Source organism: Neovison vison, chromosome 5, assembly GCF_020171115.1.
Source record: "Neovison vison isolate M4711 chromosome 5, ASM_NN_V1, whole genome shotgun sequence".
In the NCBI taxonomy this organism is placed as follows: domain Eukaryota; kingdom Metazoa; phylum Chordata; class Mammalia; order Carnivora; family Mustelidae; genus Neogale; species Neogale vison.
Genome location: NC_058095.1, coordinates 63,484,522 through 63,495,848, shown reverse-complemented (window position 1 = coordinate 63,495,848; position 11,327 = coordinate 63,484,522). Strand labels below are relative to the sequence as shown.

At 40.2% G+C, this 11,327-nt stretch overlaps 1 protein-coding gene across 1 annotated transcript in view; it reads right to left on the bottom strand.

The window, feature by feature from the left end:
* Nucleotides 1–5,764: 5,764 nt before the first annotated feature.
* Nucleotides 5,765–11,327, bottom strand: part of LOC122906787 (zinc finger protein 624-like) — a 33,627-nt gene continuing 28,064 nt past the window's right edge. The window contains 2 exon segments of the mRNA XM_044249169.1: nt 5,765–6,882; nt 6,884–7,968. Coding sequence (XP_044105104.1) covers nt 5,938–6,882; nt 6,884–7,968 — 2,030 coding nt within the window. The 3' untranslated portion in view covers nt 5,765–5,937.

Sequence of the window (11,327 nt, the reverse complement as noted above, 5' to 3'; positions counted from 1 at the left end):
GTGCAGGAAGTACTACAGTTAATTTTATACAATTATCATTTACTGCTGCATCTGTTTATATTTGTCTCAAGTGCGAACGATGTCATGAATGGCCTGCTTGTGAAAATTTTTATAAATTTTAACTTTGTATAATAGATTTGTGTATATTTTATGGTACTGACAAAATAAGACTATTTTCTACATATGTTTTGTGCATTCATAAACACTTAGCTTAAATTTTCAGTATTTCTAGCCTATGTGGTTCATCTGTTTTTCAAATTGTTGCATATCTTAAAAAAAATTTTCCGACATACTTGTTGAAAAAAAAAATCTGTGTATAAGTGGACCTGCACATTTCAAACCCGTGTTGCTCAAGGATCAACTTTATATTTTGATATAAATTGGCAGGAATCTGTAAACTAAATTAGTAGCATTTATAACATCAAAACACTAAGTACATAGGACCAAATAAAAATATTCAAATTTTCTACACTGAAATAATACAAAAATTGCTGATAAAAAGATGTACATAAATGAAAAGGTGTAACATGCCCATAGACTAGAAGTCTCAATATTGTTAAAGTGTCCCTTCTTCTGAAATTATATATTTGATGTAATGCCCATTAAAATCTCAACTTTCCAGTGTGCAACAGTTGAAAAAAAAATCATTCAAACATGTATATGAAAATGCCAAGGACCTAGAATTGCAGTGACAATTTTGAACAAGAACAAAATTATAAGACATATATCACCAGATGTCGAGACTGTTTACCCTGAGAACATTTGGTGTTCAGTGGAGTAACAGAATAGATAATTTAGAAATAGACCCCCATATATGATCATCTGATTTATCATAAAAATATCACTACAACACAAGGGGGAGGGGAGGAGGCCTCCTCAATTAAATGATGTCGAATAAATTGCATATTTGTATGGAAAATATTGATTTGACTTCTACCCCACACCACACTTAAAAATGAATTTCGGATGGACCATAAACCTAAAAGTGAAAAGTAAAACAGTAGACATGCAGAAGAGAATGTGGGAAAGCACCTTTATGACGTTGGATCAGGAAAAAAATTTCTTAAACTGGGCACAAAAAAACACTAATCATAAAAGATTGATTAGTTGTTCATTAAAACTAAAGTCTTCTATTCATCAAATAACATCAAGGCAAGCTGGAGATGAAGAGATGAAGTTTGTAACGTATGTATCTAAAAAGTACCTTGTACCTCGAATATAGAAAAAAGTACAAGTGAACAAAGAATTTCCAAATTTAAAAACATGGGCGAAAGTCTCAAAAAGGCACTTTTCAAAAGAGGATATTATAATGTAAGGGCCTGCCCCTCCCAGAGGAACTTGCTTGTGGACTCTGGATGTAGGGGCGGGGCAGGCTGGGTGGAGACATCCAATCAGTGGGGCGTGCATATATCCACTAGGGTGAATTGAGATCCAATTGGCCACCTGTGTAGGGGGTGGGGTTCAACCAACCCCATAAAGGTTGGTGTGCGAGGCTGTCAAGGGAGCAGGAGAGCTCTGGTGGCAGCAGAAGGAAGAGTCAGCAGAGCGGAAGAGCTGTAACAGCTCTTGTAAGAGCTATAACCATCACCAGCGGTCCTGCTGCCAGTGGTCCCTCGCTGGCAGTGTCCAGCCACCTGCAGCTTCGAGCGCCTGTGGCCCCGCCTCCGGTGGCCCCGAGCCCCTGCTTGCAGCCTCCAGCCGCCTGCAGTCCCGCCTCCGGCGGTCCAGCCTCCAGCGGCCCTGAGACGCCTGCAGCCTCTGGATGCCAGCGGCCCTGAGATACCAACAGCCCCTAGCCGCCAGCAGCCTCGCCGCAAAATGCCTTGCCACCCCGAGCCACGAGTGGCCTTGTCTGCAGTGATGGCCTCCTCTGGGTGGCAGCCTGGTCAGAGTGGCATCGTGGGGAGCGGAGTCTGTGTCATCCGGGTTGTCCTCCTTGTCATCGTCGCATCTTCATCGTCGGGAGCGGCCTCGTCCAGGAAGCGGTCTTGTCCAGAATGGCCTCTTCTTGGGAGCGGCCTTGTCTGGGGAGCAACCTCATTGAGCAGCGGCCTCATCCTGGGAATGGCCTTGTCCGGAGTGGCCTCTTCTTGGGAGCGGCTCCGATCATGGAGTGGCCTCATTTGCGGAGCAGCCTCATCTAGAGCAGCCTCATCCGGAGCGGCCTTCTTGGGAGTGACCTTATCGGGATCATCGTCATCGCCTTTTCGTAAGAGATAGCCCTGACTGGTCAGTTTGATTCTTGATGCTTGGCATGAAATAAAGTTTTGCTTGACCTTCGCTTTGTATCAGTCTCGTTCCTTTGATCACAGACCCTAACAATAAGAGCCAATAAGAACCTAAAAGGAGATGCAACCTCATTAGCCACAAAGGAAATACAAATTAAACCTATAAAGAGATAGTGCCATACACTAGAATCAGGCTGTCACCTTTCCTCTCCATTGCTCTAGTAAAGGTGGCCTGTGCCATCTCCATTCCCTAACCCTGTGGACACACTTCAGTTGTCATTTGGACCCATTGACCATGCTCCTCTTCTTGAAATGCTTGGCTCTAAGGCAAGAAAGAGGGTTTTATGTGTGGTGAGGGTTAGGAGGTAGAAAGGAGCAGCCAACAGAGCAGGCATCAAGTTATGTCAACCCTTTAACAGCACGGTCTTTTAAGGGTAGTTCTTCAAGGTTTAACTCTCAAACTTTTCAATCAGAAGCTGGTATATTACATCCAGAGGAGCTTCTTGGCAACCGTTCTCAAGTTCCACTATTAAAAGTCAATCAGTGGGGGACGCCTGGGTGGTTAAGTTGGTTAAGCAGCTGCCTTCGGCTCAGGTCATGATCCCAGTGTCCTGGGATCGAGTCCCACATCGGGCTCCTTGCTCGGCGGGGAGCCTGCTTCTCCCTCTGCCTCTGTCTGCCTGTGCTCGTGCTCTCTCTCCCTCTCTCTGTGATAAATAAATAAAATCTTAAAAAAAAAAAAGTCAATCAGGGGGCGCCTGGGTGGCTCAGTGGGTTAAAGCCTCTGCCTTTCGGGGCGCCTGGGTGGCTCAGTGGGTTAAGCCGCTGCCTTCGGCTCAGGTCATGATCTCAGGGTCCTGGGATCGAGTCCCGCATCGGGCTCTCTGCTCAGCAGGGAGCCTGCTTCCCTCTCTCTCTCTCTCTCTGCCTGCCTCTCCATCTACTTGTCTGTTTTTCACTCAGATCATGATCCCAGGGTCCTGGGATCGAGCTCCACATTGGTCTCTCTGCTCAGCAGGGAGCCTGCTTCCTTTCCTCTCTCTGCCTGCCTCTCTGCCTACCTGTGATCTCTTTCTGTCAAATAAATAAAAAATAAAAATAAAAAATAAAAGTCAATCAGAAATGGTCATTTTAAACAGGGTCAAATTATTCACTTGTAATGGGAGAGAACGTCTATCATTTGTCCAATACCCCCTTCCAAATAGATACATGTTTTAACATTGTGGGGGGGGGCACTGGATTCTCTTTTCTTCAGCCTCCACCAAAGTTCATCATACTTTTTTGGAAATCAGGTCCATGGCCTGTTAGGGTCTTCTGGTATCAGTGCTGCAGCCTCTAGTTTCTCATTTTTGTTCCAGGACTCTTAGTAATTCCAGACTAACAAGACTTCATCTATGGACCTGGGTATTGTTGGCGGTTTCTTCTTTCTATAACCCATCATAACACCGTTCTGTTGAGGTTGTAGGTGGAACTTTTCACCATTGTGAACTTTTCCTCAGTGCCATGTTGAAAACAGAACTTCTCTTGAGGCTTGCAGACTTCTGGTCCATAGCCTGGACACAACTTCCAGACACTGTTGGATAGGTTTTCTGTCTGAAATTACTACCTCCTCCAAATGAAACCAAGAGAGTGGGGGGGGGTCAGGTGCTGGGTAACTTCTTTGGAACCTAGGCAGCATCAGAACCAATTCCCATTTTCTTAGATCCGTGACTGCCCTTACCCTGCCAATGTATTAGGGTAATTCTTGGTATATAACAGATGTCCAGTAAATTACCTCCACAAGTAAAAGAGGGTGGAAAAACATAAACAGGAATGTTTATGTAAATATTACATGCTCACTGGAAAGAAAACCTATGAAATACAGAAAAGTGCACAAGTCAAACAAAAAAAAAATACTGGATACTCCACCTCTAAAACAATCATTACCTTTTTGGAGACCATCCTTTCATTCATGGTTCTAAAAAGTTTACACAAATACAGTTTTACCTTGAGTTTCATACATGGTGCACTTATATAAAAATTCCAGTCCTTTCCCGTACTTCTCTCTTCTCTTTTCCCTTCCTTCAATAATAACAGCCTGGTGTTTATTCTTCTAGTATATATACTTGTTTCCATGCTCATCACATACACATATATACATCAATAGGTGTGATCATTAACAACCATGACATCCTGTACACATAAAGCTCTGTAATAAAGTAATTAGTTATTAAAATTGTGGAAATACCTTGAGATCAACTAGTGTACATATAACTAATTTAAAAAATCACTCTCATGCTGTTCCACAGAATGGTTATATCATCATTTATTCAACCATTCCCCCATTAATGGTCATTCACTTTGTCTCCACTTGGTTTTCTACTTGCCTCTACAAACAATAGTTCAACAAAATTCCTTAATTGTATTTTTATGTATCGATGATGTTACTTCTGTAGGGGCAGATTCCCAACATGAGACTGCTATGTCAAAGGATTTTTATTTTAAAAATTTATTTAAAAAATTATATATTGCTGAATTGCTGGTGGAAATAGAATATATAACCTTTGTAAAAGTAGATGGTTTCCCAAAACCCACTAGCAAAAGAGCTCTTAATTTTTGCCAACTTCACGAAGTCAAAGTGACAGCTCATTGGTTGTTTTAATTCACATTTCCTTGAGTACTTCTTAGATTCATTAACATTTTCAGAGATTAATCGCCATTTACTCCTTCTATGACTAGCCATCTAGTCCAGATGGATTAAAGACTTAAATGTAAAAAATAATCAAAATCTTAGAAAACAAATTTAGGAGACTATTGTATAAATTAGGGATTAAGGAGACCTTTTTTTTTTTTTAAAAAGATTTTATTTATTTATTTGACAGAGAGAGATCACAAGTAGGCAGAGAGGCAGGTAGAGAGAGAAAGAGGAGGAAGCAGGCTCCCCGCCGTGCAGAGAGCCGGATGTGGGACTCGATCCCAGGACCCTGAGATCATGACCTGAGCCGAAGGCAGCGGCCTAACCCACTGAGCCACCCAGGCGCCCCTAAGGAGACCTTTTTAACTTTTTAAAAGAGTAAAGAAACAATCTAAAAAGGAGGATATATAAATATCTTACTGTGAAAAATTAAAATGTTAAGTTCTTTTACTATATTAAAAAGCATAAAGACAATCACTAGATTAAAAAAATTTGCAACACATGAAAAAGGATTGTTTCAAACATATAAAGAGCACCTCCAGACTTTTAAGAAAGACAAACCAATACAAAAATAGGCAAAAAATATACAGGCAATTCACTGAAGATGACTTGTTGAGTAAAGTATGAAATCTGGATGAATATTTTCATTTGCCCATTATTTTTCTCTATTGTGAATTTCCTTAGACCTTCTAAGATTTAATATGATGGTATGCTTTAACACATTCTTATGTTTCTAAAGTATCTCTCTCTTTTTAAAAGACTTTATTTGAGAGAGAGCATGAAAGAGAGAGCAAGAGCAGGGGGAGGGGCAGAGGGAGTTGTAGACTTCCCAATGAGCAGGGAGCCCGATGTGGGGCTTGATCCCCGGACCCCGGACTCATGACCTGAGTGAAGGCAGATGCTTAAACAACTGAGCCACCCAGACAGCCACTCTAAAGTATCTCTTAAGTGTGTATTTTCTCTGGTGAATTGTCCATAAAAGACAGTTGGATTCCTCTTGTGGTGCTGGCATCTGGATGAATGCTTTATTAATCTTTATATTAGCTGAGTTTCTCTTTGATGGATTCTTTGATGTACAGTAAGGCTGGAGCTACTCCTAAAGGCTTTCCCACACTCATTACATTTATAGGGTTTTTCTCCAGTATGCTTCCTCAGATGTACAGTAAAGTCTGAGTTGGTTCTGAAGGCTTTTCCACATTCCTCACATTTATAGGGCCTTTCTCCAGTATGAATTCTCTGATGGAGAGTTAGCAGCGATAGAGTGATACAACCTTTTCCACTTTCCTTACATGTATAGGGTTTTTCTCCAGTATGTGTTCGCTTATGCACTGTAAAGTATGAACTACTCCTAAAGGCTTTTCCACAGACATCACATTTATAGGGTTTCTCTCTGCTATGGATTTTCTGATGTCCTGTGACATGTACCATCTGGCTAAATGCTTTCCCACAGTCATTACACTTAAATGGTTTCACTCCAGTATGTGTTCTTTGAGGCTTATTAAAGCCTGACTTATTTCTGAAAACCTTCCCACACTCATTACATTTATAGGGTTTTTCTCCAGTATGTACCCTCAGATGAACAGTAAGGTCTGAGTTGCTTCTGAAGGCTTTTCCACATTCTTCACATTTATAGGGCCTTTCCCCAGTATCAATTCTCTGATGGCGAGTTAGCAGCGATAGAGTGATACAACCTTTTTCACATTCCTTACATGTATAGGGTTGTTCTTCAATATGTGTTCGCCTATGCACTGTAAGGTATGAACCTCTCCTAAAGGCTTTTCCACAGACATCACATTTATAGGGTTTCTCTCTGCTATGGATTTTCCGATGTCCTGTGATATGTACCATGTGGCTAAATGCTTTCCCACAGTCATTACACTTAAATGGTTTCTCTCCAGTATGTGTTCTTTGATGGGTCTGAAAGCCTGAGTTCCTTCTGAAAACCTTCCCACACTCATTACATTTATAGGTTTTTTTTCCCAGTGTGCCTTCTTCTTTTATGTACAGTAAGTTGTGATGTATTAGTGAAAGATTTCTCACATTCAGTACACTTATATGGTTTTTCTCCAGTATGGGTCCTTTGATGTACACTAAGGTATGACTTAGTCCTGAACGATTTTTCACAATCACAGCATTTATAAGGTTTCACTCCAGCATGGATTTTCTGATGCTCTTTGAGATTTACCATTTTGGCAAATGCCCTCTCACAGTCGGTGCATTTATATGGTTTCTCTCCAGTATGAATCCTCTGATGTACAGTTAGGTGTGATTTTATTCTGAAAGATTCCCCATACTCATTACATAGGTAAGGTTTCTCTCCAGTATGAATCCTCTGATGTATAATTAGGGATGAAGAATGCATGAAGGCCTTTCCACATTCATTACATTTATAAGGTTTCTCTCCTCTATGCATTCTGTGGTGTACGGTAAGGCATGAATAATTAATGAATGATTTCCCACATTCATTACATTTATAGGGTTTTTCTCCTGTGTGAATTTTTTTATGTCGACTGAGATATGAAGGCTGGCTAAACATTTTCCCACATTCATCACATTCATAAGGTTTTTCTTTAGTGTGAGTTCTCTGATGTTGAATGAGTAATGACCTACAATGAAAGGACTTTTCACATGTACTACATATATAGGGCTTTAAGGTAAGTTCTGAAGTAGGCCTTATGGCTTTGCCGCCTTCTGTATCCTTGCAAAGTTTCTTCCCCAGATGGGTATCTGTAATCAAATTTAAATTCCCAGTGAAATTCTCATGTGTTTGACATTTGCTGTGGGGTTCTTCTGTGATAATGCCTGCTTCAGGAAAAAGAAGAGATCCAAATCTAAATCTTCTTTGACCAGAGGGAATTTTCTTGTGAGTAACTATTTTTTGATTCAAATGACTTTCCTGACTGTTTTGCAATCTTAATATCCTTTCATTCCATTTCCATAATCCTCCTATTCTGGAGTTCCAAAGACCATTCTCTGTGAGTTTATCTATTACGGTCCCTTGTGATACATCTTCAGAAACATCCTCTGTTGATACAGCATTCTTGGTTGCAGGTTTGGTCTCCAACTCTGGGGGAAGAAAAAGATAAATCAAATGACTCCTATTTCTGAAGTTAGGAAGATCTCAGTAAAGAAGAAAATAAAACGGAAGCCTTAGCTGATAATGAATATAAAGTTTTAACTGCTTGCAAACTGGCCTTGTTTTTAAGAAGAAAGACGTATGTTTGAAGGAGGCTAGTTGAGCCAAAAACCAAAGCAGCAAATTCAATTTTCCCCTACAAAAAAATTCATTCATGGTAACCCTCCTAGAATTTAAGTATCTCAAATACTTCTCTTCTCGTTCCCTTTATAATAAACTTTTTTTCCCAGGCCTTTCTTCATAGGTTGTGATTATTTTTTGATTCCCATTTACTCTACAAACCAGACGTTGCTCCCAACCATACTTTCTATTTGTTCTCACTCGTTTGCTAGCTTTTTAAATGATCGCTTTCTCAACTTTCCGTGTCAGAGTAGCTTATTCAAATCTTTTTATGTAGTTTTTAATAAAACGTTAATGGAAAACAACACTTTGATTTTTCAGAAAGTAGGCTGAACAGTAAATTAGTCAAAATTAATGTTTACAGTTATTAATACTTCAAATAGTGATATAGTAATTTTGAAGGGTAGTTTTGTAACCTTTTTATGTCTTAAGATCATGCCTAAAATTCTGTCCAAAAAAATTGGATAAAAACTACTTACACACTGAACTTAAAGCCATGAAGCATTCCACTATCCACAAAAGGTTTTGATCTAATTAGTTTTTAAACATTTAGAAATAATTGCCTGAAAATTAACTAGAAATTTAAAAGAAATATAAAAGTACAGAGAGCCTGAGTGGCTCTGTACTGACTCTTGATCTCAGCTTGGGTTTTCTCGGGGTTGTGAGTTCAAGCCCCACGCTGCACTCCATGTGGAGCCTACTTAAAAAAACAAAAAGTATAAAATTGTTCTAAAAGTAAACTATTGGGGAGCCTGGGTGGCACAGTTAGTTAAGTGTCCAGCTCTTAATTTCAGCTCAGGTTGTGATCTCAGAATTGTGAGATTGAGCCCTGGGTTGAGCTCTGTGCTGTGTGGAGTTTGCTTTAGATTCTCTCTCCCTCTCCTGCTTCTGCTTGTGTTCACTCTCAAATAAATCCTTTAAAAAAAGGTAAAATATTGGGGCATGTGGGTGGCTCAGTTGGTGAGTGTCCAACTCTTGGTTTTGGCTCAGGTCATGATCTCATGGATTGTGAGACTGAGCCTTGCAATGGGCTCCACACTCAGCAGAGGGTCTGCCTGAGGATTCTCTCCCTCTCCCTCTGCCCCTTCCCCCACGTGTGCATGCACGCATGTTCGGTCTCTCTTAGATAAATAAATTTTTCAAAAAGAGTAAAATTTTAAATTGTATATACAAGCAAGTTTTAAAGACAACCATCCCACAGTGTAACCTTTTTAAAAAAGACCAAGATTTGAGGGGTGCCTGGCTGGCTCAGTTGGTAGACCGTGCAACTCTTGATCTCAGGGCTGTAAGATTGAACCCCATGTTGGGTGCAGAGATTACTTAAAAATAAAACCTTTTTTAAAAAAAAGGACAAAGATTTGAATTCAAAGATACCGAAGAGGAGAACCCTAGAACCCAGTTCACTTAAATGTCTAATTTAACTGGGGATGGTTACAGCCTTTACCCTAGCAGTCCACCAAAGCAAACAATTCTCTATGGAAAAAGATTACACAATCCAGAAGCTCAAACTATTTTTACAGGTTTTCATATTAATGCTTGACAATGAAGAACAATAGGCATACAAGAAGATAAAAGTCTCATTAGAAATAAGTCAAGAGAGGGGCACCTGGGTGGTGCAGCTGGTGAGTGTCCGAGTCCTGGTTTCGGCTTGGAGGGTTTTGAGATCAAGCCCTGCACTGGGCTCTTTGCTGAGCCAAAGAGAGTGTTTAAGTTTTGCTCTCTCCCCTCCCTGTCCCCATTCTCTTTCTCTTTCAAATAAATCTTAAAAGAATGAGAGAGAGAGAGAGAGAGAGAGAGAGAGAAAGAAAAAATCCAAGAGAAAAAAACAGATAATAGAAACAGATTTAAGGGGCGCCTGGGTGGCTCAGTGGATTAAAGCCTCTGCCTTCGGCTCAGGTCATGATCTCGGGGTCCTAGGATTGAGCCCCACATCAGGCTCACTGCTTGGCGGGGAGCCTGCTTCCCCTCTAGGTCTCAGCCTGCCTCTCTGACTACTTGTGATCTCTGTCGAATTGAAAAAAAAAAAAAAAAAAAAAGCATCAGGCCATCATGGCTTCCCTAATGAAATCAACATATCTTAAAAATATCTGTCTTTCCCTCTCTCACAGCTCTTTCTTTTCTCCTCACCATAAGCTGATGGTCTTGCTTCTTATTTTTCTTTCAATTCAGAATCTATTATAATGCCTTGATCTTCCTATCAAGGGTTGACCTATTATCTGCACTTGCCTTCTCCATCCTTCCTAGTGTTACAGCAGAAGAGGCGGCCTATTTGTCTATCAGTGGTAAATCCCTCCTTTTCCTTTCTTGAATTTATGCCCTTTAATCTTCTCACACACTTTAGTTTTCATTCTTCACTGAGTCCCATCTTGGTCTTGCAACATCAATTTCTCCCTCTCCACTATGGCATTATTCTTATCAGCACTCAAATATGCCATAAAAACTCCCATCTCAAATATAAGACAAAAAAGTTTTGTTCTTCATTCCGTACTTTCCTGTAGCTACTGCCCCATTTCTCTTTCCCTCTTCATGGTGGTGGGGGGTATCTTCTCCTAAGAGTCATCTAAACTATCTAATGTCACTTTTCATTTACTCTTGTAAAAATACACATTTTCTTTTTTCTAATTATTTTTATTTTTTAAAGATTTTATTTAATTGTCAGATAGAGGGGGAGAGAGTGCACAAGCAGAGGGAGAAGCAGCAGAGGGAGAAGCAGGTTTCCCGGTGAGCAAGGAGCCCGATGTAGGACTGGATCCCAGAATCCTGGGATCATGACCTGAGCCAAAGGCAGATGCTTTAAAATATGTAATACTTTCAACACTTAATGTTAATGAAAATGACTGAAGATGACACAAACAAATGGAAAGGTATTCCATGCTTATGGAATGGAAGAACCAGTACTGGTAAAATGTCCATACTACCCAAAGGAATATACATATTCAATGTAATTCCTATTAAAATACCACCTACATATTTCATAGAATTAGAACAAATAATCTCAAATTTCTATGGAACTAGAGAAGACCCCACATAGCCAAAGCAACCTTAAAAAAAAAGAACAAGGGCTCCTAGGTGGCTCAGTTAGTTAAGCATCTGCCTCTTGATTTTGGCTCAGGTTATGATCACCAATTCCTTTAAAAAAAAAAAAAAGAGAGAGAAATGAACAAAGCTG